This window comes from Leopardus geoffroyi, chromosome B2, assembly GCF_018350155.1.
Source record: "Leopardus geoffroyi isolate Oge1 chromosome B2, O.geoffroyi_Oge1_pat1.0, whole genome shotgun sequence".
In the NCBI taxonomy this organism is placed as follows: Eukaryota; Metazoa; Chordata; class Mammalia; order Carnivora; family Felidae; genus Leopardus; species Leopardus geoffroyi.
In genome coordinates, this window is record NC_059332.1 from 32,389,266 (window position 1) to 32,417,264 (window position 27,999).

A 27,999-nucleotide genomic window follows, 5' to 3' on the forward strand; every position below is an offset into this window, starting at 1 on the left:
TCACTGCTGTGTGCCCAGCGTCCCACACAGGGCCCCTGGCTCCATGCTGTAAAAAAGTATTCTCTTGGGGCGCCTGGGTGGCTCAGTCGGTTAAGCGGCCGACTTCGGCTGGGGTCATGATCTCACAGTCCGTGAGTTCGAGCCCCGCATCGGGCTCTGTGCTGACAGCTCAGAGCCTGGAGCCTGTTTCAGATTCTGTGTCTCCCTCTCTGACCCTCCCCCGCTCATGCTCTGTCTCTCTCCGTCTCAAAAAAATAAATAAATGTTAAAAAAAATGTTTAAAAAAGTATTCTCTTTTTGTTTTGTTTTAATTGTTGAGTCAACATCTTTCTTCTTGGTCATTTGTTTTAAACTTATTAAATAAACCAAAAGAACTGTTCAGTGTGTTATACAAACACGTGTACAGGCATGTATGACTGAAATCAACCATCTAACAATAGAAAATGTCAATGTTCGGAGCCCATCAATGCTTGGGGATTCTGGGCCGTTTTCCCGTATGGAAAACGGGCTTAGCATCTCCATCTCCAACAGACGCATGTTGTCTCCTGTGATAATTAAGGAGTGAAATGGTCCTTCCAAGTTCATGGTGCATGTTTGCTGCAAGCGCTGGCTGCAATTTTCTGGTCCTTAGCTCCAACCCTGGCTAAGCTAACACAGTGTCTCCTTGGTGGCTGCTGATTCTTCTCATATTCTTTGATTCTGAACAATCTCCAGAAGTTGCTGGGCTGCTTGATTTTCATTCATACACCAAGGAGGTTTGTAAGTCTTCCTTCGGTTAGATGTTCCAAAGACTACTCCTTTATTTCAATATCTAGTAAGCACGACGCATGTGTGCCATTTTGTCTGTTCTTCACTTTGTCAAAAAAGCTTTCCAGTGTCTGGGAAATGATAGAACCTGACTCTCCCAATTTATACAACTGTAAACCTAACTACAAAAGAGCAGCCTAAGCATCTATTATGAGAGCATTTTGAATAACTCGATGAGAGATTCCCAGTTTTGTTGCTCTCAGAATGAGATCACTGTGTGTTGTAGCCCCAAATGGATCATCAACCACAGGGAATCGCTGATATCGGCATCCTTCAAAATATTATCTGCTTCTTGTTCCACTTCTTCTCTATAAGCAAGAATCAATTTTCTTCCATAAAACTCTTCCAGGGCCTTTCTTCCCTACTGTCAGGACTCAGGCATAGGCTTCCAGATACACTCAGCTGCAGCATCTTACAACGTCCAGGCCCTTGGGTGTTGATGATTCCTTGGCATCTCCCAGGCCCAAGCTAATCAGGTAACACATTTCAAAATCCAGGGGGAGGGAGACCACTAACTGTTGCCTTTCCAAAGAAGCAGTTACTGATGGGAGCGCTTCTGACACTGAATTTGTATTCTGGATAAAAAAGGAAGCAAAATGTTATTAAGGGTAGTAGCACCTTTTTTTTTTTTTTTTCTTTTATGACTAATTTTTTCTGAGGAGCACTGACCAAAGAAAGGAAGATGATTCCTTAGATCTAAAGGGTGTATCTTCCCTGGATCTTTGACATTGCTTTTCAGTGTGATAATGGACCTTACTCAGGGAGTGGCTGTCTCTTGGGAGGCTTACCCCTACAGATGGAGGGTGTGGTGGTGGTGAGTGATGCCTCCTTGGCAATGGGGACTGGAGACTGGAGAGGGAGGTCTTCGTATCTCCAGGGAGGGATTGTATGCATTCACTCCCTTTTTATTGACCAATTTGCATTTCCCATCAAAGAAATGACAGTAAAATATAGAAAGCCACATTTCTTTCATCTAACCCAACCTCTGGCCTACTTAAGTGACCAGTTATTTCCCAGTCTGGATATGAAAATTTCCTTTATGAGAAACTCTCTAGGACGTTCATTGAATACGGTTTGTAGTAGTGGAATTCTGTGATCCGGACACATGGTTAAAAAGAACATTCCCGTAGCAGCGTGAGGTGAAACCTGGATGATGCCTGGCCTCTGAAGATTCCCTCATGCCCAATGTCCCGTGGGCATTCTCATCCCCAATCTCATTTCCCCTCCTCTTCCAAATCTGTGCTGTTAGCTGTGTTTGGATAGTCTGGGAGAGTAGGGAGAAAGATGAGATGGCCAGAGAGAATCCAGCCATCTGTTTGTAGTTAATGTCAGGAGCTCTCTTATCTTTTTGAGAACTGGAAAGTCACTGGAGAAATAATTACCACGTGGACTCAAAATCTCTATTAGTTTTTGGGTAGAAAAATGCAAACAGGAATTTTCCAATGTTCCCCATCCAATCTTTGTGTCCACAGAAACATCTCAACATTTCAGTGGATCCTTGGGGGGCCTGGGGGGCAGATTTAATTCTCAGTCTCAGGGAAATCTTTTTATTTTTTTCAACGTTTATTTATTTTTGGGACAGAGAGAGACAGAGCACGAACGGGGGAGGGGCAGAGAGAGAGGGAGACACAGAATCAGAAACAGGCTCCAGGCTCTGAGCCATCAGCCCAGAGCCCGACGCGGGGCTCGAACTCATGGACTGCGAGATCGTGACCTGGCTGAAGTCGGACGCTTAACCGACTGCGCCACCCAGGCGCCCCAAGGGAAATCTTTTTAAAAGAATTTTTCATACCTAGGTATTATAGCCATGTTACATGACATTTGAAAATGTAGTGAAAAGTTTTGCATTTTGATTATTTTTCCCCACTCTTTTTCTTATGCATCCTCTTTTTTCCCAAACGCAATTTTGAATGTAGTGTATATACAAGTCCCCCCAGGGGGGCAGACTTCTTCACTCACCTTAAATCATAAATGCTCTCCTTTGTGGAGGATCCACGTGCAGTGATGTGTTTCTGAAAGCAAATGTGCTATAATACCTTTTTTTTTTTTTTTTTTTTTTACTTGAATAACTAACAAGGAGGGATACTCCAGATTTGGAATCTAACTTGGCAAGATAATATGCAGATTTGATTAATTGTAACAAAATCAGCAAGGTCTCAAACAGGAGGCTATCAATATAAGGTGAATGTACAAATGTAATTTCACGTAACAAATATAGTTTCGACATGAGGTAAACAAACACAATTTGCTATAACAAATAGTCTCGACAAATGCAATTTCCTTTCATAAAAAGCCTATCATCAAAGCCTTCAATTGTAGGTTATAATTTCTGGAGTTAGAAATAGCCTATCCCAGAGGCTGCCTGATTTTATCCCACTTTTTAAAATGAAACGGAAAAGTAAATAAATAAATAAATAATAAAATGAGGGGTGCCTGGGTGGCTTAGTTGGTTGAGTGTCAGACTCTTGATTTCGGCCCAGGTCATGATCTCACAGTTCACGAATCAAGCCCCACATCGGGCTCTGGCTGACAGTGCAGAGCCTGCTTGGGATTCTCTCTCTCTCTCTCTCTCTCTCTGCCCCTCCCCTCTCTCAAAAATACATAAACTTTAGAAAATAAATTAAAAACATAAAATAAAATGGTAGTTACACTTTAACTAGAAACAGAGCATGCCAAAAATAATTTTGGAAAAGCTTCTTCCCCTTGGCCAAATGTTGGCCCGTTGTACTTGATACATACTGTCTGTACCTATATCTGTACCTGTACCTATAACCTGTACCTAAGCTTCACTGAAAGACTTCATGTCAATGAAATTCTTTTCTTGCAACACTTCCCGTAAGATATCACTGTCACTTGTAACAGCGACAAGTGATTTGAACCAAGGTTGAATTATGGTCTTTTAAAATGTATCATTTATTTTTTTATTTTTATTTTTTAAAATTTACGTCCATGGGGCGCCTGGGTGGCTCAGTCGGTTGAGCGTCCGACTTCGGCTCAGGTCACGATCTTGCGGTCCGTGAGTTCGAGCCCCGTGTCGGGCTCTGGGCTGATGGCTCAGAGCCTGGAGCCTGCTTCCGATTCTGTGTCTCCCTCTCTCTCTGCCCCTCCCCCATTCATGCTCTGTCTCTCTCTGTCTCAAAAATAAATAAAAATGTTAAAAAAAAATTAAAAAAAAATTTACGTCCAAATTAGTTAGCATATAGTGCAACAATGATTTCAGGAGTAGATTCCTTAGTGCCCCTGACCCATTTAGCCCATCCCCCCTCCCACAACCCCTCCCGTAACCCTCAGTTTTTTCTCCATATTTATGAGTCTCTTCTGTTTTGTCCCCCTCCCTGTTTTTATATTATTTTGTTTCCCTTCCCTTATGTTCATCTGTTTTGTCTCTTAAAGTCCTCATATGAGTGAAGTCATATGATTTTTGTCTTTCTCTGACTAATTTCACTTAGCATAATACCCTCCAGTTCCATCCACGCAGTTGCAAATGGCAAGATTTCATTCTTTTTGATTGCTGAGTCATACTCCATTGTGTGTGTGTGTGTGTGTGTGTGTGTGTGTGTGTATATATATATATATATATATATACCACATTTTATTTATCCATTCATCCATCGATGGATATTTGGGCTCTTTCCATACTTTGCCTATTGTTGAAAGTGCTGCTATAAACATGGGGGTGCATGTGTCCCTTCAAAACAGCCCACCTGGGGCGCCTGGGTGGCGCAGTCGGTTAAGCGTCCGACTTCAGCCAGGTCACGATCTCACGGTCCGTGAGTTCGAGCCCCGCGTCGGGCTCTGGGCTGATGGCTCAGAGCCTGGAGCCTGTTTCCAATTCTGTGTCTCCCTCTCTCTCTGCCCCTGCCCCGTTCATGCTCTGTCTCTCTCTGTCCCAAAAACAAATAAACGTTGAAAAAAAAAAAATTAAAAAAAAAAAAAAAAAAAAAACAGCCCACCTGTATCCTGTGGATAAATGCCTAGTAGTAAAATTGCAGGGTCGTAGGGTAGTTCTATTTTTAGTTTTTTTGAGGAACCTCCATACCGTTTTCCGGAGTGGCTGCACCAGCTTGCATTCCCACAAATGTATCATTATGCCACACTTGTTACTGTAGAGTCTCCAGAATCACTACTCGCAGTGGCTGCATGATGTTCCACATGTTCTCAAATGCTTTTCTTCCTTAGAGTTCATCTCATTTTACAGTTGTACACTGAATGGTATGGCTGTGTTTAAGGTGAGTCTCTTCAATTGACTCTAAGTTCCCTGAGGGCAGGGCTAGGTGAGTTAGGGCTCAGGACTGAATCACCAGCAGCAGCACACATAGAAGGCACACTGTCCCTGATAAGGATACTATATGTATGTGTGTGTGTGTGTGTGTGTATACATACATACACATATATATGTATATATGTGTTATCAATATTTGTAAATTAAATTTGCATCATAGTTTTGTCATCTTCTGTTTAATAATTATCCACTAGTGGAAACTTTGGTTGTTTACAGCACTTTACTTTTGTAAATTTTCATGCGCATTTTTTATTATTTCCTTAAACCAAATTCTTAAATTGGAATATTACTTTAAGAGGTGTCAGTACTGGGGCACCTGGTGGCTCGGTCGGTGAAGCGTCCAACTTCGGCTCAGGTCATGATCTCACGGTTTGTGGGTTCGAGCCCCGCGTCGGGCTCTGTGCTGACAGCTCGGAGCCTGGAGCCTGCTTCGGATTCTGTGTCTCCCCCACCCCTCAAAAATAAATAAACATTAAGAAAAACAAAAAGAGGTGTTGGCACTTTCAAGTTTCCTAAACTTCTAGAAAAGAAGTACCAATAATGTATGGGAGTACCAATCTGACAGGGAGGCATATTTCGTTTTTCTCATTTTCTTTTCATCTTATTGTGTGATGCATTCGTGCGGTACAAAATGTGAACGTGCTCCCCGTGCCCCGGCACACTTTGAATTGCCCGGTCTTCATGCCATCTTGGGCCTCACTTCCTACACAGCCTCGACAATATTAGTGGTTTTTCTCCCACTCCAAATACTTCTTTCCCTGGGGGACAAAAGGCTGATAGTGCACCTCAGACCTGATGGTAGTTATGTTCTTCTCCCGTGGGCTACTCAGATCTTGGTGCCTGAAGAAACACCCATGATTGTCACTTGTGGATTTGGGGCAAGTGGCCTGGAATAGGGCTCCTCTTCTGCTGTGTTCCCAGAAGGTGAGCTTGTGGGGGCCCCTGGAGAGCTTCTCTGCACCCTTTCCCCTAGAGACTGTAGACAAGGATCTGGGAGTCACCGCAGTGGCGGGACACGCTGGGAAAAACTGGAGGCCTCCTTCTCCAGAATAAACCACAGGCCTACTCCTTGCCATGACTTACTCTGTGGAGATGAGTGGGTCTCCACCTCACAGGACCAGTATCTATCTATGCCTTGGTTGTGTTACCAAATAAAACCCTGGGATAAAGGGAGAATAACTTTAGGGGAAATCAATCACCTCTGGCTGGGTCCTCTCAGACCCACAAAGCTCGACCCATCCTTTGGGACCTCAGCTCCTGGCCTGTAACCACCTCTCCACTCCTTCGAGACGGAAGCTACTTTTTCTGCGTGCTTACTTTATCTCGCTGCTCACACAGCTGAGATGAGAGCTTCCCCTGGAAATCTTTCTCCAACTCCTCACTTCTGAGAAAGGTGATCCAACAGCACTTGTCTTCCTTCTACCATATGCTAATATTTTGTTGTCTGTCTCCCCTTTACTCCCCAACTTGTAGCTCTGATAGGAAAGAGATTGTGTGCGTCTCCTTCGCCAAAGCCTAGCAGAGTATACATGGTATGAGTGGGCACTTCAAAAATGTTGAATGAAGTGTACTTGAAAGCCGAATGGCCTATTAAAGCTTTTCATAATAGTTCTGAGAAATAAAATTCACCTTTTAAAATGTACAAATCAGGGGTGCCTAGGTGGCTCAGCCAATTAAGCATCCGACTTAGGCTCAGTTCATGATCTCACAGTTTGTGAGTTCCAGCCCCGTGTCGGGCTCTGTGCTGACAGCTCGGAGCCTGGAACCTGCTTCAGATTCTGTGTCTCCCTCTCTCTCTGCCCCTCCTCCACTTGCACTATGTTTGTCTGTCTGTCTCTCTCTAAAAAAATGAATAAACATTAACAAAATTAAAACGTACAAACCAGTGGTTTTTAGTATAGTCACAGAACTGCTGGATTGTCACCCTTCTCTGAGACCAAGGGGGCTGAGGATCAAAGCAGTGACAACAAATTTTGTGGGAGAGGGTAACAGAGGCAGAATACCTGCAAGGGTGAGGGGCTAAGTAACACACCTTCCAGGAAGGCGAACACAAGAATTTGCTGGGGTAGGATGGGGGGTGTGTGAAGGGTTGACATCTTTCAGACATAATCAAGGTTAACTTTACAGCCCACCTTGCCATCTGTGGAGAGATCTGCAAAGGGCGAGACAAGCCAGAAAGGGAAGCAGGGGGAGAAAGGGATGAGGGATTCAGGAATGTGATTTGCAAGGTAAGAAAAACTCCTCAGCTTGCAGGAGGAAATCCCTGGGGAGGAGTAAAGGCCCACCAAGGGCTGTCCCACTCAGTCTGCTCCTGAGATGGGCAGATGGGTGAGACTGTACCAGGACTGGCCATAGAAGACTCTTATCATCCCCCTTGGCCCCACACTGAGGTCATGGAGAGAACGGACATCTTTACAATATCAGGTCGTTCTTCTAAGTGCACAGTATCTCTCTCCATTAATTTCGATTTTCTTTAATATCTTTCAGTAAAGCCTTATCATTTTATCTGCAAAGGGCCTGTACACCTATTGTTAAATTTATTCTCAAGTACTTTATATTTTTGTTGCTATTGCAAATCGTATATTTTTATTAAAATTTTTATTGCAACCTATACACTGAATCTATAAACTGTAGAAAGTTTATGAAAAAAATCGAAGACACAAAAAAAAAAAAATGGAAAAAGATTCCATGATCCTGGATAGAACAAATATTGTTAAAATGTCAATACTCCCCGGGGCGCCTGGGTGGCGCAGTCGGTTGAGCGTCCGACTTCAGCCAGGTCACGATCTCGCGGTCCGGGAGTTCGAGCCCCGCGTCGGGCTCTGGGCTGATGGCTCAGGGTCTGGAGCCTGTTTCCGATTCTGTGTCTCCCTCTCTCTCTGCCCCTCCCCCGTTCATGCTCTGTCTCTCTCTGTCCCAAAAATAAATAAACGTTGAAAAAAAAATTTTTAAAATGTCAATACTCCCCAAAGCAATCTACATATTCAATGCAATCCCTATTAAAATAACACCAGCATTCTTCACAGAGCTAGAACAAACAATACTAAAATTTGTATGGAATCAGGAAAGACCCTGGATAGCCAAAGCAATCTTGAAAAAGAAGACCAAAGCAGGAGGCATCACAATCCCGGACTTCAAGCTGTATTACAAACCTGTAATCATCAAGGCAGTATGGTACTGGCACAAGAACAGACACTCAGATCAATGGAACAGAATAGAGAACCCAGAAAATGGACCCGCAAACATATGGCCAACTAATCTTTGACAAAGCAGGAAAGAATATCCAATGGAATAAAGACAGTCTCTTCAGCAAGTGGTGCTGGGAAAACTAGACAGCGACATGCAGAAAAATGAACCTGGACCACATTCTTTTTTAAATTTTTTTAAATGTTTATTTATTTTTGAGAGAAAGAGACAGAACGTGAGGGGGAGAGGGACAGAGAGAGAGGGAGACGCAGAATTGGAAGCAGGCTCCAGGCTCTGAGCTGTCAGAACAGCACCCGATGTGGGGCTCGAACTCACAGACAGCGAGATCATGACCTGAGCTGAAGTTGGACACTCAACTGACTGAGCCACCCAGGCGCCCCAATGTTTATTTATTTTTGACAGAGAGAGACAAACAGAGCATGAGTCAAGGAGGGGCAGAGAGAGAGGGAGACACAGAATCTGAAGCAGGTTCCAGGCTCTGAGCTGTCCGCACAGAGCTTGATGGGGGCTTGAACTCACAGACAGCGAGATCACGACCTGAGCTGAAGTCAGACACTCAACAGACTGAGCCACCCAGGCGCCCCGAACCTGGACCACTTTCTTACACCATACACAAAAATAAACTCAAAATGGATGAAAGACCTAAATGTAAGATAGGAAGGCATCAAAATCCTTAAGGAGAAAGCAGGCAAAAACCTCTTTGACTTGGGCCACAGCAACTTCTTAACATGTCTCCAGAGGCAAGGGAAACAATAGCAAAAATGAACTATTGGGACCCCATCAACATAAAAAGCTTCTGCACAGCGAAGGAAACAATCAGCAAAACTAAAAGGCAACCGACGGAATGGGAGAAGATATTTGCAAAGAAATATCAGATAAAGGGTTAGTATCCCAAATCTATAAAGAACTTATCAACACCCAAAAAACAAATAATTCTGTGAAGAAATGGGCAAAAGACATGAATAGACACTTCTCCAAAGAAGACATCCAGATGGCCAACTGACACATGAAAAAATGCTCAACATCATTCATCATCAAGGAAATACAAATCAAAACCACAATGAGATACTACCTCACACCTGTCAGAATGGCGAACATTAACAACTCAGGCAACAACAGATGTTGGCAAGGATGCAGAGAAAGAGGATCTCTTTTGCATTGTTGGTGGGAATGCAAACTGGTGCAGCTACTCTGGAAAACAGTATGGAGCTTCCTCAAAAAACTAAAAATAGAACTACCCTATGACCCAGCAATTGCACTACTAGGCATTTATCCAAGGGATATAGGTATGCTGTTTCGAAGGGGCACACGCTTCCCAATGTTTATAGCAGCACTATCAACAATAGCCCATGTATGGAGAGAGCCCAAATGTCCATCGAGGGATGAATGGATAAAGAAGATGTGGTATATCTATACAATGAAGTATTACTTGGCAATCAAAAAGAATGAAATCTTGCCATTTGCAGCTACATGGATGGAACTAGAGGGTATTATGCTAAGTGAAAGTAGTCAGTCAGAGAAAGACAAATATATGATTTCACTCATATGAGGATTTTAAGACACAGATGAGGGGCGCCTGGGTGGCGCAGTCGGTTAAGCGTCCGACTTCAGCCAGGTCACGATCTCGCGGTCTGTGAGTTCGAGCCCCGCGTCGGGCTCTGGGCTGATGGCTCAGAGCCTGGAGCCTGTTTCCGATTCTGTGTCTCCCTCTCTCTCTGCCCCTCCCCCGTTCATGCTCTGTCTCTCTCTGTCCCAAAAATAAATAAACCTTGAAAAAAAAAAAAAAAAGACACAGATGAACACATGGGAAGGGAAGCAAAAATAATGTAAAAACAGGGAGGGGGACAAAATATAAGAGACTCTTAAATATGGAGAACAAACAGAGGGTTTCTGGAGGGGTTGTGGGAGGGGGGATGGGCTAAATGGGTAAGGGACATTAAGGAATCTACTCCTGAAATCATTGTTGCACTATATGCTAACTAACTTGCATGTAAATTAAAAAACAACAACAACAATTACCCATAAAAACTTTTGAGACAAAAAAATAAAATTTTTATTGCAACCAAACATAAAGTGAATAGGGGTGCCTGGGTGGCTTGGTCGGTTAAGCGTCCGACTTTGGCTCAGGTCTCACGGTCCGTGAGTTTGAGCCCCGTCGCGGGCTCTGTGCTGACAGCTCAGAGCCTGGAGCCTGCTTTGGATTCTGTGTCTCCCTCTCTCTCTGCCCCTCCCCTGTTCATGCTCTCTCTCTCTCTGTCTCAAAAATAAACGTTAAAAAAAGTTTTTTTTTTTAAAACAAACATAAAGTGAATAAATAAAGTGTACAGCTTGACTTACATATGTATATGTTCATGTAACCAAATGGCATATTTTTATTGAAAAAATATTTTTCTGTGCAATATCTAAGTAATTTCTGAAAGTCACTAGAGAAATGGGCATTGTGAGTAAAATGTTGTTTTGAATGTAATTTTTTTTAAGTTTATTCATTTATTTTGAAGGGGGTGCAGAGAGAGAGGGAGAGAGAGAATCCTAGGTGGAGATTTGATGTGGGGGCTCAATCTCAGGAAAAGTGAGATCATGACTTGAGCTGAAAAAGGAGGTTGATGCTTTACTAACCGAGCCACCCTGGTGTTTCTCACCTTAGAAATGCTTTCAACATTGCATCATTACTGTGATGTGTGCTGTAGGGTTTTTGAAGATATCCTTCATCAGGTTATGGGGTGTTCTTTTGTATCAACAGATGCTGAATGTTTTGAGTAGTTTTTATGCATCAATTGACACGAATAAACTGCTTCCCCTTTAATGTATGCGTCCATATTTCTCCTAGTCTAACATTAATTTTTGAGAAATTCCCTTTGCTGTATGTTTCCTCTCAATTCTCCCTCTTTACCCATCCATTACATGTTGGTATCCTTGGGGCCCCTGGGTGGCTCAGTCAGTTGAGTGGCTGACTTTGGCTCAGGTCATGATCCTCTGTCCCCTTCTCTCTCTGGCCCTCCCCCACTTGTGCACTCTCTCTCAAAAATAAACATTAAAAAAATAAAAAGTCTTGGTCTCCTTGTTTCCTCCATCACTCCTCCTCTCTCTTTTCAAGCTCCTGCTTTTTGTAGGTTTCCTAGGCTGTTAAAGATTGGGGGATGACAACAGGGTTTTCAGACATTTTGTCTCCTCACAGTCTGCTCTCTCCACAAGCAGGTTGAATTCAAGTTAAAACAGTGCCTTAGAAGATAGGTGGCTTATGTTCCAGTTCTCTTGATTCCCCCAAAATGCACCAAGACAGATTTCCCTGTGCCTTTCAGTCTCATCAATAAATTTCCTGTCCTGCCTATCTCCAGGTTCTTGGGAACTCAGATGAATACACGCTGTAGAATCACTCTGCAAATTACTCACAGGTAAGGTTTGGTTGTTCTCGACACAAAGGTTGTTAGAGGTAGTGTGAGGTAACGGATAGCTTGGCCTTTGAAGCTAAAGGAATCTAGATCCACTCGTAATCAGCAGTATGACCTTGAACTTGTTACTTAACCTTCCTAAACCTCGTCTCCTTCGTCCAGCTTGCAGATAAGAGATGCAAAAACGGTTGACACATAGTAAGAGCTCAATGAATTTAGCGATTATTAAGAGACAATGCACGTGCAGACAGCCTGAAAAGCATAAAATACTCCATAATGTAAGCAGTATGCCCTCTGTGGGTTCGAGGCTCCTAAGCCAGCTCCAGTATTAGCGCCCAGGTACCGAGGAGGTAGGGTGAAGAGGGGGACTGCAGAGAAAACTACTCTGAACCTCGAATCCCCACCGTCGGGCTCCCATGGAGCGCCAAGTTGCACCCACGGTCCCTAAGTTTGGTGAAAAATGACAAAAATGACTGGGGAAGGGGCAGACGCGGCCACCCTCACATCCGCGGGAGGGATCCAGCTCCCACTCGAAAACGCCGCGCAACCAACCGCAATCACAACTATCCAGTAGGGGTTAACTAGTGCGCTCCCTGCTGCAGTCGCTAGGGGGAGCTCGTCTAGTCCCTCGCCCTAAACGGGTCCTCGTTTGCGCACGCGTGATTCCTTTCCTCCCGCGGTTTGCCCCCACACCAGCTACGTTCGAGCGGAGCGTTCCAGGCATTTTCCGACTTAAAGCCCTGCGGCTAGGGGCCGACCGGAAGCCCAGAGGAACTACTGCTAGAGGAGGGGTGGGTAAGAGAGGTGGAAGTGGAGCCGGAAGCGTAACTAACCAGGCCGCCTCCCCAGGCCGGCGAAGCAGGAAGGACAAGGTGCCGGCTTGGCGGGGTGTGGCCTCGGGAGGCGGAGGGCGCTGCGATTGGCCCTCGGCTGTGGCGACGGCGACGATTGGCCCCTGAGTGCGGAGGGAGGTGAGAAGGGTAGCGGCGGTTGGAATTCAAAAGTGGCGGGTGTGGCGCTAGGCTGGTAATCGCTGGAGTTCGGAGCGCGCGTCCCTTGTGTCGCGAGCTGGCGAGAGAACGTGGGTCCCAGGAGTCCCGGCGCCCTGTCCTCTTCTATTGTGGTCCCCTGGCGCGTGCGGCACGGTGCTGGACATGGAGCCGCAGGTGAGTAAGAGCCGCCTTGGATCTCCTGCCCCCGATGCTGACGAGCCCCTGGCTCCCGGCCGGCCTTGGTCCTGCCGGCTTGGAAGGCGAAGGTCCGCGCGTCCCCACGCATTGGAAAGGGGTGAGGGAGGGAGAAGGCAGGGAGCAGCCCCAGAAAGTCTGAGTGCACGTCTGCCTGCCCTCCTCCAATTTCAGGGAGTCTCAAAACACCTTTCCTCGCTTTCGTGTCTCCAGGATTTCCCGTTTCGAATTCTCAGGATTGACTGGTACCCACTTCTCCATTCGTACCGACGATTGCAGTCCGTGATTGAGAAGGCAGAGTCCTGAGATTCCGTTTACCTCTGGGGAAATGGTGCCTGAGGCCAAATCCCTGCTGGTGTTCTTTTCCTGTCCTCTCCTGGTTGCTGCCGCTTCGGAGTGTAGAAAGGGGATAGAGGGAATGGGGTAATCTGAGCTGAAGGACTCCTTATTCTCTTTCCTTCCCCAGAGTTTACAGCGATCTCTGCCCCGTGAGGCTGGTTGACTTAGTTTCTTCTCTTATCAGTGCCACTGCACCCCACAACCATCTGCAGCCTCCCCTGTCCAGTGGAGAAAGATGTGTTGACAGCCAGAGTGTACTGACTTTTGGTGCCAGAAAAAGGCTCCTCCCTGGATGCTCTGTTTGTTAGTATTTCACATTCAGATTTTTCCAGAGTCAAGTTTCAACCTGAAGAGATACTCTTTTTGTCCTGACAACTAAAGAGCAGAGCAGTATGATGTGACAGCGAAAAATAGTAGAAGCCTTCTCATATGTATGCGTATTTACTGAGCACCTATTATGTACCATGCCCAGTTGTAGATACTTGGGATGCAGCAATAAACAAGACAAATCCCTGTCATCTCTATAGATGCTGTTCTATGGAAAGCTGTTATTTTATGGGGAGACAGGAAATATGTCATAAGTTATATAACTCTCTTAGAAAGTGATAAGTGCTGGGGGCACCTGGATGGCTCAGTCAGTTAAGCATCCAGACTCTTGATTTTGGCTCAGGTCATGATCTCATGGTTTGTGGGATCAAGCCCCATGTGGGGCTTGGGATTTTCTCTCTCTTTCTGCCCCTCTCCCCGACTTTTGCACGTGCACGCTCTCTCTCTCAAAGATAAACTTCTAAAAAAGTGTTAAATTCAATGGAGAAAAGGAAAAATCTGAGCAGATTAAGAGGGAGGAGAGGAGGCCAACTGTCAGGATGGAGTATTAAATAGAATGGTCTTGGTAAGCTCCATTATGAAGAGGGTGAGCCTTGAATAAAGCTTTGAAGGAGGTGAGGGACAAAGGCTAGTGGATATTGAAGGTAGAGCAATCCAGGCCGAGGAAATCTACTAGAGCCAAGTCCTAAAGAATTGTAAAACAAAGCTAAAATGGAGTGAGCGAGGAGGCAAGTTGTTGGAAGGGAAGTCAGATAATGGAGAGTGGGATTGTTGACCCCACTGCTTCTTGTAGAAACCATTGTGAGGGCTTTGACTTTTACTCTGAGAGAGATGGGAAATCATTGGATGATTTTAAGCAGAGATAAGATCTGTGTTAATTTTAAGAGGGTCACTGGCTGCCACATTGAGTGTAGAGGTAGGGGGTAAGGATAGAAACAAGGAGAACTGTGAGGAATACAGCAGCTTTTCTCAACTTCTGTACTACTGACATTTTTACTGTGGGGGCTGTCCTGTACATCGTCTGATGTTCTCAGTGTTCCTGGCCTCTACCCACTAGATGTTGGTAGCAGCTCCCACCTGATCAATGACACATTGTCTCCAGACATTGCCAAATGTCCTGTCGGGAGTAAAATCGCCCCCAGTTGACAACCAGTGGCAAGTGATAACCTGAGAGATAATGGTGACATGGATCAGGGTAGTAGCAGTGGAAAGAGTAACACATGGTCAGATTCTGTCATCCTTTGCTGGCATTAGATATGGAATGTAATAAAATGGGAGGCCTTGGGGTTTTTTGGCTTGAACAACTGGAAGATGTAATTATATTGACTAAGATGGACAAAGCTGTAAGAGGAGTGAGTTTGAAGGGGGCTTGGATGTTAGGAGGTGAGTTTGGATGTAAGTTTGGCATATTTATTAGACTTCAAGTGGACACATTGAGGAGACAGTTGCAAGGTCTGGGCTGGAGATATAAATCTAGGAGTGGTCAGTATATGGATGGTATTTAAAGCCATGAGAGTGGACTGGAATGTGGATAGAGAATAGAAAGACCTCCATTAAAAAGTTTGTAGAGATGAGGAGAACCTTCCGTGAGAGATGGGGAACCCAAAAGAGGATGGTCTCCTGGAAGCTAAATGAAGGAAGTGTATTAAGGAAGAGGGAGTGAGTAGTTGCATCAAATGCTGCTGATGGGTCAAGGAAAGGGAAGATGCAGAGTTGACTTAGCAACATGAGGAGAGTGACCTCGTGACCTTGAGGAGAGTGGTTCTGGTGAAATGGGGAGAGTGAAGGCCTGATTGGGATGGGTTTAGGAGAGAATCTGGACATAGTGAATGCTACGTAGATAGCACTTTTGAGGTTTTTTTTTTTTGTTTTTTTTTGTTTTTTTTAGCACTTTTGAGTTTTGCTGCAAAGGGCAACAAAGAAAAAACTAGCAGGGAAAGTAGAGTCAAGAAACTCTTTACAACAATAGCATGTGTTGTAGCAGGTAGGAATGATCCAGTGGAGTGAAAAGTCGATGGTGTAGAGGAGAAAAGGAAGGATTGGTAGGGCTCTTCCTTAGTAGATGAGGAGAGTAGGATCTGATGTGCCCGTTGAGGGGAAACATTTCTCTTATGCTTCTCATTGTGGAAAGTTGGGAATCATTGTGCCTGGCTTTATATTATAGACAGAAGAAAAATAAACACTAAACTCTTTGGAGTTTTCCTTAATAAATAAACCTTTGAATACATTTTTCAGAGCCCACACAAATTCCGGGGAGTTAGGTCTTTAGTAGATCCATTGTGGCAGTGTAGAGAGAACAAAGGGCATTGGTTATAACAAAATTCAGTGTGTAGCCTTGGAATACTTAAAGAAAACTTTGGTTTTAACACTACATTTGGGGGCATCTGGGTGGCTCTGTTGGTTGGGCATCCGACTCTTGATTTTGGCTCAGGTCATGATCTCACAATGGGTGGGATTGAGCCCTGCATCAGGCTCTGTGCTGACTGTGCAGAGCCTGCTTGGAATTCTCTCTCTCCCTTTCTCTCTCTCTCTGCCCCTCCCCTGTCCTTGTGCACACTCTCTCTGAAAAAAATAAACTTAAAAAAAGATAAAATAAAAAAAATACATTTGATTAATCTAAATTGATTAAAAAACGTTCTTTGTGTACGTACATTTCTGTAGGCAACAGAACAAAAAATGACACCTCCTTTTTTTGGGGTGGGGGCTTTTTATTTGTATAGAAGCCAATGGTTTGGATATATCAGTTTATTTAAGTATTCCCCTGTTGGTAGACATCAGATTTCATTCCCTTAAAAATGTATTGAGGTGCACCTGGCTGGCTCTGTGAACATCCTTGAATATATCACATTCTCCATGATGTTTCTTACAACTTTATGTGAATCTGCAGTGATTGTTTTAAATGTTTACTTGTTTCGAGAGAGGGACAGAGTGCAAGTGGGGAGGGCAGAGAGAGAGGGAGAGAGAGAATCCCAAGCAGGCTTCGTGCTGTCAGCGCAGAGCCCTATGTGGGTCTCAGTCTCATGAACCCCGAGATCATGACCTGAGTAGAAATCAAGAGTTGGATGTTCAACCAACTGAGCCACCCACACACCCCTGAGTCTGCAATGATTTTTAAATGAAAGCTTAATTAAAAAACAAAAGAAAACCAGCCCATCCTCTTGTTCTCTTGGTTGTTGGAACCATGACAGGCATCTTGGTGTCTACTCGGTTTCCCCCATCTCCCTCACTGCCAAGCCAGCTCCTAGTTAGGTCAATACTTGGTTTCCAGTAATCCAGCCCCTCCTTTTCATTCCCACTGAGAACAGAAAGACCACCATTCAAGTTTGGAGAAATGAGGAGAACCTTCCATGAGAGAGGGGGAACCCAAGAGAGGGTGGCCTCTCTCAGATGCATTTCTTTTTAGCCCTTAATCTCCTAAAACAGCCCCTCTTGCCTGACTTCTATGAAAATTAAGCTCTTGCCCCACTGCATTCTTTACATCTAATGATTAACTTCTCTCTGTTGCATCCGGAATAGTGAGAGATGTGTATTTCCTTGGGAGAATTAAGAAAGTGCATCGTTTTTTTAGAGCTTAATTATCTTGTACTCCAGTTTGGAAAGGCTGCCCTAGAAAGTAAGCTCCAGGAGGGCAGGGATTTTGTTCATTACTCTTACCCCAGCTTCTAAAACAATGTCTGGTACAGAGCAGTCTTGCAATAAATCTGAGTGCCACAAATCCTTGTTGAATGAAGGACGAAAGGAGTGATGCATTCTCTCTGCATAGCCCTCATCTTCTGCTTCCATTCATTCTTCACATTGCTTCACTTGCTTTTCTGGTACAAATCTAGTCATATTAGTTTCCTGATTAAAAATCACCAGGGTCCCTCTTGCCTTCAGTAGACACTTGTCGTCCTTATCATGGCATGCCAACTGCCATAATCCTTGCCTTCACCTCCCCACTTTCTGTGCACACTCCATGTGTCAGCTGAACACAATAACCTGACATTCCTTGTGTGCACCCCCTTCCTTGCTTTCTGCCTAGGATGCTCGTCCTTGGCCCAAGCCATCAGGCCAACTCATCCTCAAGGTTTTGCCTAAAAAGACTTTTTAGAAGTGTTCTCTGACACTCTCCCCATCTGAACTATATGCCCATCCCCTCCCCTGGGCACTTTTTATGATGGCACTCAGTAAAGTTTTAATGCTCTCTTTAAATGCTTCTCTTCACCATTTTCTATGAGCATTTTGAGGGCAGGGACCACATCTGGTGGTTTGGTTACTCCCAAACCCAGATTATTTCCTGGCACATAACAGGCACTAAGTAAATATCGAGTGAATGAAGTAAGCTGAAAGACAGAGAAGACGCCTTGGAAGTAAAAGTTAACTGTTCTGGGGTGGCTGGGTGGCTCTGTCGGTTAGGTGTCCGACTTTGGCTCAGGTCATGATCTCACGGTTTGTGGGTTCAAGCCCCGCGTGGACCCTGTGCTGACAGCTCAGAGCCTGGAGCCTGATTCAGATTCTGTATCTCCCTCTCTCTCTGCTCCTTCCCCCACTCACGCTCAGTCTCTTGCTCTCAAAAATGAAATGAGATGAGATGAGATGAGATGAGATGAGATGAGATGAAATAATAAAATAAAATAATAGTAAATAAAAGTTAACTCTCATGAAGATCAGAAGTTGTTCTGTATACATGGTGTTCTCCTGATCGTGGGATAGGAGTAGGGTTTGCATAGGAAGGACCTGCGTTTAGCACAGAAACATTCTGTGTCCTCAGAAACCCTTTAGTCCTGGGCAAACTAGAATGGTTGGTCACCCTAGACAGGAGAAGCCGTGGAGTGGACATAATCCCCAGGCACTGAATTGAGATGCTTTGAAGAGGCACTCTCTTTCTTTCCCACTGTCCCCACCTTTTACCTGACTTTGGTGGTCTCCAAACTGGGTCATGCTACTTCTGAGTCTTCTCCATGCAATTCAACCTCATTATTTTTTATAAATAGACTCTTTTGTATATTTTTCACATGCCCAATCAGAAGCTGTATCTGGTTCTCCACATATGCAAGGCTAAAGACTAAACTCTTCCCTAGGCCTGGCATCACAGCCCTAGCAGTTAAAAACATGGCCTCCGGAACCAGACTGTGTAGATTCTAACCCTGGCTCTGCCCTTCACTGATGACCTTAGACAAGCTATTTTCCCTCTCAGTGCCTTCCTTCTCTCATCTGCAAAATGAGGCTAATAATAGCACTTCTCAGTGGGCTGCTGTAAGGATTAAGAAGCTGATACAGATGAAGTATTTAAAACAATTTCTAAAATGTTACCTGCTGCTCCCATCTAGTCTTCAGCCTTATCTTTCTTCCACTCTCTCCCTTATGATTCTCCATTCTAGCTCAAAGAGCCCGTTGGTCTCCCAGCCGTATCATGTGCGTGTTTGAGGTTTTGCCTTCTGAAAACAATGTCCATATCTTTCTGCTTATTTAAGTAACTACCCTTAAAGTTAGCTGAAGTTTAGCGTCGTCTGTCCAGCTTTTCCCTTAGAGATTTCTCCCACTTTTGCATTATGTCCCACTTCTCTCTTTGCCTTTTGGCTGGCACATAATCTGTGGGCCCCAGTTTGTGCCCAAGAGGTACTCAGTGCTTGTTGGTGGTTAAGAGTTTGGGTGGGGGGGCCAAGAAGGGGAGTTCCTGGGACATTTGGGCTCCAGGGAGTTGTCTAAAGCTTCTCTCTTTTCCCGACAGAGGTCCCCCTTGTTGGAAGTGAGGGGGAACATACAGCTAAAAAGACCCCTGGTCAAGGCTCCTTCTCGGCTGCCTCTTCCGGGAACCAGGTTTAAGAGGGGGCCTGACCAGATGGAGGATGCCTTGGAGCCTGAGAAGGTAAGCTGGGTTTGGAAAGCTTTACATGTACATGCATGTGTGTGTGAGAGAGAGGGACAGAGAGTGTGTGTGTCTAACTCAATCAGGGAGAGTAAATGGACCCCATTCTTGTCTTTCTCCAGAAAAGGACACGAGGCCTGGACACAGTGACCAAAATTGCCACATCCCGCCCCAGAGCACCAGCCCTCACCACAGTGCCACAGACACAAGGCCAGACCACAGGTGGGCTCTAGGGGTGGACAGAAACCAAGGGAACGGAAGTCCAGTGCTCTTCAGATTTCTTTCAATTTTAGCATATTTTGAATAGGTAATATGTTTCACTTGTTTCAAAAATTCCAAAGGCACAGAAGTCATTATTATACAGTGAAAAGTCTCCCTCCTACCTCTGTCCCCCAGCCACCAGGTCCCTTCCCCAGGAGCAACTGTATGTCCTTCCAGGGGTGTTCTATCATGGACATGTCTCCAGTATTTTTTTACATAAATGGTAGCATACTTGACATGTGGTTCTGCCCCGTGTTCTTTTTTTGCTTATCTTGGTCCAACTTTTTCTTGGGGTATTGTGTAATTCCTGGTCCTGGGAAGGATACCTTTAGAAGCTGGCCACACTTCAGGGAAGAGGGAAGCTGTCTTATTTCTAATCCTCAGAAAACGCAACTCCTCTGCCCCTGGCCCAGCCAGAGTTCACACCATCCTGAGACTGGTTGTTCTTTTTCCTCTCCCCCATCTCCTGACAGCTCCAAAAGTTCCCAAGAAGACAGGACCCCGATGTTCCACAGCTGTTGCCACAGGTAGTAGTGCTTCAGAGCTGGGGCTGAGAAGAGATTTGGGGTGTGTGTAAAGGGAGGGTGTGTAAAGGACACCCGTGCTGATTCCGTACGTTAACTCCCCAATTCTCTAGCGCTGAAGAATCAGAAACCAGGCCCTGCTGCTCCTGCCCAGAAGCCTGGAGGTAGGTGACAAACATAACCACTAGGTGAGGGGCTGGGACAGGGAAGAGAGGAGATGGTGAGTACCCCAAAACATCCATCTGGTCTCCTCCCTGTCTGGAGGGGAAAGAGATATAGCAGGAGGTGTGGAGGCCTTAAAGCCTAGGAGGGAAGAGAGGCAGAAAGCCAAGGCCTCCCTGACCCTGCCCTTTCTGTGCCATGTTAGCGGCTGCTCCCGTGCTGGGAGGGAGGAAACCCACCAAACGTCCGGCCTGGGACTTAAAGGGTCAGTTATGTGACCTAAATGCAGAGCTGAAATGCTGTCGTGAGAGGACTCAGACATTGGACCAGGAGAACCAACAGCTACAGGACCAGCTCCGGGAGGCCCAACAACAGGCCAAGTCCCTGGGGGCAGAATGCAGGACACTGGAAGGGGAGTTGGCCAGGGCGCAGGCCCAGGCCGAGCAGGGCCAACAGGAATTGGGGAACCTCAGGGCCCGTGTCCTGGAGCTAGAAGAGCAGCTGGGCACACAGCAGGGCTTGGTGCAAGAGCTCCAGAAAGAACAGTTGGGGTTGCAGGAGGAGCGAAGGGGACTGGCTGCCCGGCTGGAGGAGCAGGAGGTAAGGACCACCTTCTCACCAAATGCTAACCCTTCTTTCTGGGTCACCTGAAGTCTCTTTGGGCTTAGGGTCCCTGCCTGCCTTTCTTTGGCAGTACACGTCTGTCCTCTAACCTCCATCCCAGCCCACCCCTGACTGTGTCTTATTTCTGCCCCGCTTCTCCCTGTCCTTCTTGCTTTCATAGCTCCCACCTGGATCTGTGTCTCCCTTCATCCTCTGTCTCCCCCTCTGTCTTTCTCTCTTTCTTTCCTGATCAAAAGTCTCCATGGCAGGGGTGCCTGGGTGGCTCAGTCAGTTAGGCATCTGACTCTTGATCTCGGCTCAGGTCTTGATCTCTGGGTCGTGAGTTCAAGCCCTGCGTTGGGCTGTGCTGGGCATGAAGCCTACTTAAAATAATAATAATAATCGTGGGGAGCCTGGGTGGCTGAGTCGGTTAAGTGTCCGACTTTTGGTTTCAGCTCAGGTCATGATCTCACAGTTTCCGGAGTTCAAGCCCCGACAGCACTAAACCTGCTTGGGATTCTCCCTCTCTCCCTCTCTCTCTGCCCCTCCCCCCAACTCTGCTGTCCCTGTCTCTCTCAAAAATAAATAAACTTAAAAAAATTTTTTTTAAAAAGTCAGGGTGCTTGGGTAGCCCAGTCAGTTGAGTGCCCCACTTCAGCTCAGGACATGATCTCACAGTTCGTGAGTTCGAGCCCTGCATCAGGCTTTCTGCTGTCAGCGCAGAGCCCGCTTTAGATCCTTTGTCCCTCTCTCTCTGCCTCTCTCTCTTCCTCTCTCTCAAAAATAAACATTTAAAAAAGTTTCTTTTTATGTTTATTTTTGAGACACACACACACACACACACATACACACACACACACACACACACAGTGTGAGTTGGGGAGGGGCAGAGAGAGAGGGAGACACAGAACCCAAAGCAGGCTCAGGCTCTGAGATGTCAGCACAGAGCCTGACGCGGGGCTCAACCCCACGGACCGCGAGATCACGACCTGAGACAAAGTCGGACGCTTAACTGACTGAGCCACCCAGGTGCCCCCAAAATAAATAAACTTTTAAAACCAAATCTCCGAGGCACCTGGGTGGCTCAGTCAGTTAAGCGTCCGACTTTGGCTCAGGTCGTGATCTCACGGTTCGTGAGTTCAAGCCCCGCATTGGGTTCTGTGCTGACAGCTCAGAGCCTGGAGCCTGCTTCAAGTTCTGTTTCTCCCTCTCTCTGCCCCTCCCTCTCTCACACTCTGCCTGTCTCTCTCTCTCAAACATAAATAAACATTAAAAAAAATTTTTTTTAATAAAAAAATAAAACCAAGTCTCCATGGCATTCTCTCTTCCTCTTCTCATGTCCATTTGACTCCTTGGTGAGCACCAACTAGATTGAATTCCTTGCAGTTTCTCCGATGCCTCAATCTTCTCTTCAGGCCATTTTGCATATATACTTCCCTCGCTGCAGAATGTTCTTTCTGTTCTCCATCTTTTCCTGGGTTTACTCCTATACTTTTGGGTGTCAGCTTAGATGTCATTGTCCTTATGCCCCTTCTGGCTCTTCCCACAGCACTCCCTATTCTAGTACCATGATTCCTATTTTCTTCCCTCTTTCTTTACCAGACTGAAGTCCTTGGGGACAGGGACCACCCTACCTCCACCCCCCACCTCATCATGACTTGTCCTTCTTCCTTGTTGTGTCTCACCCTCTGTGTCCGTTCCGTTCTGGACAGAGGAGGCTACAGGCGTCAGAAGCAGCTCTGTCAGGCAGCCAAGCAGAGGTGGCGTCTCTGCGCCAGGAGGCTACAACCCAGGCGGCCTTACTGGTGGAGCAAGGAGAACGTCTCCATGGGCTAGAGATGGAGCGCCGGCGATTACACAACCAGCTACAGGAACTCAAAGGCAATATCCGTGTGTTCTGCCGGGTCCGCCCTGTCCTTCCAGGGGAGCCCACCCCACCCCCTGGCTTCCTCCTGTTTCCCTCTGGCCCTGGTGGGCCCTCTGATCCTCCAACCCGCCTCAGCCTCTCCCGATCTGACGAGCGTCGTGGGACCCTGAGTGGGGCGCCGGCCCCCCCCACCCGCCATGACTTCTCCTTTGACCGGGTCTTCCCACCAGGGAGTGGACAGGACGAAGTGTTTGAGGAGATTGCCATGCTTGTCCAGTCAGCCCTGGATGGCTACCCAGTATGCATCTTTGCCTACGGCCAGACAGGCAGTGGCAAGACCTTCACGATGGAAGGTGGGCCTGGGGGAGACCCCCAGGTGGAGGGGCTGATCCCTCGGGCCCTGCGGCATCTCTTCTCCGTGGCCCAGGAGCTGGGCAGCCAGGGCTGGACCTACAGCTTTGTGGCAAGCTATGTAGAGATCTATAATGAGACTGTCCGAGACCTGCTGGCCACCGGGACCCGGAAGGGCCAGGGCGGCGAGTGTGAGATTCGCCGGGCAGGGCCAGGAAGCGAGGAGCTTACTGTCACCAATGCCCGATATGTTCCTGTCTCCTGTGAGAAAGAGGTGAGGACTGATGGGCCCTGGGACTGGAAAACGGGGAGGAATGGATCGGGTGGCATCAGATGCAGGTGGATGCAGAAGGGAGCAGGAGAAAGTCGAAGGCTGAGGGGAGGGTATGTTGTGCGGATGGGTCGCCACATCAGCATTGGCTGGCGGGCTGGAAGGTAGATCTGTCCGTCGTACAGAACTAGGGAGTGGAGTGACGCGTGTGCCAGGGTGTTCTCCGGCCCCGGCCCACTGCATCTCAGGCCTCAGCTCCTACTACTCCTCTTGCCCAGTTCACTCTAGCCATGCTGGCCTCCTGGCTGTTCTTTAGCCTGCTAGTCACGTTCTTGTAGCAGGGCCTTTGCCTGAATGTTCCTCTCCCAGAGTGGCTTGCTCCCTCGCTGCCTTAGGAGTTTAAGGTACTGAAGCTGTTCCTGGCCGTTGTGTCTAAAATTGCAACTCTCACCCTACTTTCACATACTCCTTATTCTGTTTTGTTTTGCTCCTTAGTATCTCAGCTATTCTGTGCGTTTTATTTATTTTGTCTCTTCACTGGCTGGAAAGGAAGCTTCAAGAGGGCAGGTGCTGACTCTTGTTCATTGCTATTGATATAGCTATGCGTTGACTCCCTGCCTGCTTTTGCCCCTTGCTGTTCCCCATCCCCAGGTGGAGGCCCTGCTCCATCTGGCCCACCAGAACCGGGCTGTGGCCCGCACAGCCCAGAATGAGCGATCATCACGCAGTCACAGTGTGTTCCAGCTGCAGATCTCTGGGGAGCACGCTGGGCGAGGCCTGCAATGTGGGGCCCCCCTCAGCCTTGTGGACCTGGCTGGGAGTGAGCGGCTAGACCCCGGCTTAACCCTTGGCCCTGGGGAGCGGGAACGCCTTCGGGAAACCCAAGCCATTAACAGCAGCCTGTCTACCCTGGGGCTGGTCATCATGGCCTTGAGCAACAAGGTGGGCATGGGGATGTTGGCAGGTGGGACCTGGGATGGTTTGGGGCTGGTCGTGCTGAACCCTGTCCTATCCTAATCACCTATCCCCCTCAACTCTCAAGGAGTCCCATGTGCCTTACCGGAACAGCAAGCTCACCTACCTGCTGCAGAACTCTCTGGGTGGCAGCGCTAAGATGTGAGTGAAACGGACAGACGGATAGAAGAGGTTGGGTGGAGGGGTGCCTGGCTGGATCAGTCAGAGGAGCATGTGACTCTTGATCTTGGGGTCGTGAGTTTGAGCCCCATGTTGGGTGTAGAGATTACCTAAATAAATAAGATTTAGAAAGGAGGGGGCATTGGGTGGAGACTGTGATGGTGGAGTCAGGGGCAGGAAAATGGAAACCTGGTCCAGGCTCTACTCAGCCACTGATGCTGGGGTTTGGCCCCCTCTCTTCTCTCCACAGGCTCATGTTTGTGAACATTTCCCCTCTGGAAGAGAACGTGTCCGAGTCCCTCAACTCCCTACGCTTTGCCTCCAAGGTGCAGTTACCACCAAGCCCAGGCCCTGTCAGGACCCCTGGGTGGTTGTAGGCTTCTCCATTCTGACCCTTCAGTCCTTTAGGCCAAGGGCACATTCATCTGGAAAGGATTTGCATTTGTCAGGCATCCGGGGCACTACCTCTCTAGATTCATTTTTAACTATTGGCTTTTGGGTTCTTTAATTTTTAAAAATAGGTAGTTAAAAGGTCAAAACTATATAAAAGCTATATACAACAAATGAAGTTTTACCACCACCCCTGTCTACCCCTTTCTCCCTACCTGCCCTATCGTTTTTCTCATTTATCATTTTACTTATCCTTTCAGTGTTTCTTTTTGCAAATATAGGCAATATGCATATGCTTATTCTTTTTTATATAAAAGATCTCTCTCATATACATATGTGTGTGTGTATATATATATGTATCTATGTGTGTGTGTGTGTGTGTGTGTGTGTGTGTATAGTTCTGTACTTTGTTTTGCTTATCAAGACAGCCCCAAGATTAGTCCCCACTAGTACACAGAGATCATTCCATTATTTTTATGTCTGCCTAGGACTCCCTTGTGTGGCTGCACCAAAGTTTATCCACCAGTTCCCTCTACTGGACACTTGGATTGTTTCCACTTTATTTCTATTACAAACAAGGCCATGTTGACTAACCTTGTACATATGTCATCTTGTATTTAGTTATACCTGACCATCTTTTTTTTTTTTTTTTTTAATGTTTATTTTTGAGAGAGAGAGAGAGAGACAGAACATGAGCAGGGGAGGGGCAGAGAGAGAGGGAGACATAGAATCTGAAGCAGGCTCCAGGCTCTGCGCTGTCAGCACAGAGCCTGATGCGGGGTTCAAACCCACAAACAGTGAGATCATGACTGGAGCCGAAGTCAAACGCTTAACTGACTGAGTCACCAGGCGCTCCTGACTATCTTTTTCTTTTTTTAATGTTTATTTATTTATTTTGAGAGAGAAAGTATGAACAGGGGAGAGGCAAAAAGAGAGGGAGAGAAAGAAGCCAAGCAAGCTCCTCACTATTATGCAGAGCCCGACCCCAGGCTTGAACCAATGAACTGTGAGATCATGACCTGAGCTGAAATCAAGAGTCAGACACCTAACTGACTGAGCCACCTAGGCACCCCAGTTATATCTGACTATCTAGGGAGAAATTCCTGGAAATGGGATTTTCTGGACCAAAATAGACATTTTTTTCCAGACCATTCCAAATAGTGTGAATTCAGGCCCCAAAACACACTTAAACATTAGGTGGAAGGAGGGCCGTGCCATGAATTCTCTAGGAGATTTATGCTCCCTGCACTAGAGTTAAGTCAGAAGGTTTCCATACTGTTGGTCTCTGGAGGGTAGTTTTTTCTCTGGCTATTCCCTTCCTGAGGGTTCTGGCTTTATTCAGGATCTCTGGTCAGGCGTGCCCTTCTGCTGTACTCGGGCTTACATTGGTTGCTCCCATGGGAGTAGTCAGGTCCTTTGGCACCTTGCCCTGGTCTTCTGCTTTGATCAGGATTTCCTTTGCTGCCTTGCAAGTTTGATTAAAGTTCTGTCAACATCATTAACAGCCAAAGCATAAACTCTTTACTGTCCTCTAATACCCAATTTACGTTGTTAAATTTCACCTGATTGTCTCAAATGTCTTTTATATATTAGGTTTATTCTAATTGGGATCAAAGCAAGGGCTACTCATTTCTTTTTGTTGGATTGTCTCTTAAATTTATTTTAATCTGTAAGAATCTCACGACCTTTTATGATACTTATTTGTTGAAGAAATAGGGTCATTTGTCTGGTAGAATATACCAAATTTGGATTTTGGCTGGTTGCTTCCTTCTTCCATAATTTTTGTTATCTAGTAGATTTAGGGGCTTTGATTAAATTTGAATCAGTCTCACATTTCCTGACAAGAAAACTTAAATGGTGCAGTACACTTTTTGTTGAGGCAGGAGGCACCTAAATATCTAATTGTTCTTTTAATGAAATAAAAACCAATCATTGGATTTGGGTGTTATCAACTTGATCTATCCATTTGAAAACACCCTGTTGACCTAGTGATTTCACCTAGTGATTTTATCAATGTTCATACCTAGATCTTCTATTTCATTAGGGAGTTTAATTTTCCCATTCTACACGTAGTAGTCACATTTCTTCTAGAAAGTACTTTCCTTTACCATGTATTATTTGGTTACTCTGAAATTCTGCACATATAGAAAATGAAGGATACATGCTAGATTCTTTATCGATTTCTAGTATTAGAAGTTGATATCTTGGCAACTTCCAAAGGTAACCAAGTGAGTTTTTATGGGGGGTGGGGGAGTATCATTTTACAGATGCTTATGTATTGATATCTATCCTTTGTAGTCATTATTCTTTCTGATGCTCAAATTGCTCCATGTTTGCCCAGTGGGAGCCTTTAAGTTGGCTCCTGTGCCCTTTAGACAGGACCCAAGTAGTCTTTATTCTAGATTCACTTTGTACAAATCCTGCCCTAGACTTGGGATCATTTTTCTGAGGAGCCTTGATTCCTAAATGAGTGTTGTTCATGTTTTATCTAGCTTATTAGGAGGGCTTGGGGTCTCTGGGCCACGAAATTGCTGGAAATGGACACTCCATCTCTCTCTGCTCCTGTGTGTGGCTTCCATCCTTCTCAAGCCTTTTCACCTACTCTTTGACTTTGTGTGGTCAATGGGCATAGAACTAACCATAACTGAGGCCTGTACCTGCCTTCAGAGCCCTTGGTTTCAGTATTTTCTGAGGGCAGCCCTAATATTGGGAGTGGGAGGTGATCTTGGAGAAAAACTGTACTTTTGGCTACTCTGAAAACGTTTTTATCTTGTCTAACCCCCCTGTCCGCAGGTGAACCAGTGTGTTATTGGTACGGCCCAGGCTAACAGGAAATGAAGACTGATCCAGATCCTGTGCGTGTGTTTAGGGATGGGGATGGGGCAGCTGAGGGATGCTTTATTGGGGGGTGGGGGGAAGGGGTGCCGTATGACCTGGGTCTATCAAATAAAGAACAGTTTTTTTTGTTTTTTTTTTTTTTTTTTTTTTTTGTCTTTTAATAAAGGTTTTATTAGCGATTGCCCAAATCTGTAGAAATGGGAACTGTCCAC

At 46.1% G+C, this 27,999-nt stretch overlaps 1 protein-coding gene and 1 pseudogene across 2 annotated transcripts; one reads left to right on the top strand and one right to left on the bottom strand.

The window, feature by feature from the left end:
* Positions 1–295: 295 nt before the first annotated feature.
* LOC123608247 lies at positions 296–12,593 on the bottom strand (annotated as a pseudogene).
* On the top strand, positions 12,535–27,996 carry KIFC1 (kinesin family member C1). 2 transcript variants are annotated; one of them, XM_045497912.1, is made up of 11 exons: positions 12,535–12,656; positions 19,249–19,386; positions 19,509–19,608; positions 20,121–20,174; positions 20,285–20,335; positions 20,539–20,933; positions 22,649–23,428; positions 24,077–24,367; positions 24,468–24,541; positions 24,810–24,885; positions 27,743–27,996. In XM_045497912.1, the coding sequence occupies exons 2-11, from the start codon at positions 19,360–19,362 to the stop codon at positions 27,785–27,787; spliced, it is 1,893 nt and encodes a 630-aa protein (XP_045353868.1). In that variant the 5' UTR covers positions 12,535–12,656; positions 19,249–19,359; the 3' UTR covers positions 27,788–27,996. The 2 variants fall into 2 exon arrangements, with proteins under 2 accessions (XP_045353868.1, XP_045353867.1); XM_045497911.1 differs by having other exon boundaries at positions 12,643–12,851.
* Positions 27,997–27,999: the final 3 nt, after the last annotated feature.

What these genes read in the sequence shown, in the direction of transcription:
- KIFC1 (XM_045497911.1), top strand. An exon ending in ATGCCTTGGAGCCTGAGAAG is followed by an intron (nt 19,387 to 19,508) that starts GTAAGCTGGGTT and finishes GTCTTTCTCCAG; the next exon opens with AAAAGGACACGAGGCCTGGA. An exon ending in TTCCACAGCTGTTGCCACAG is followed by an intron (nt 20,175 to 20,284) that starts GTAGTAGTGCTT and finishes CCAATTCTCTAG; the next exon opens with CGCTGAAGAATCAGAAACCA.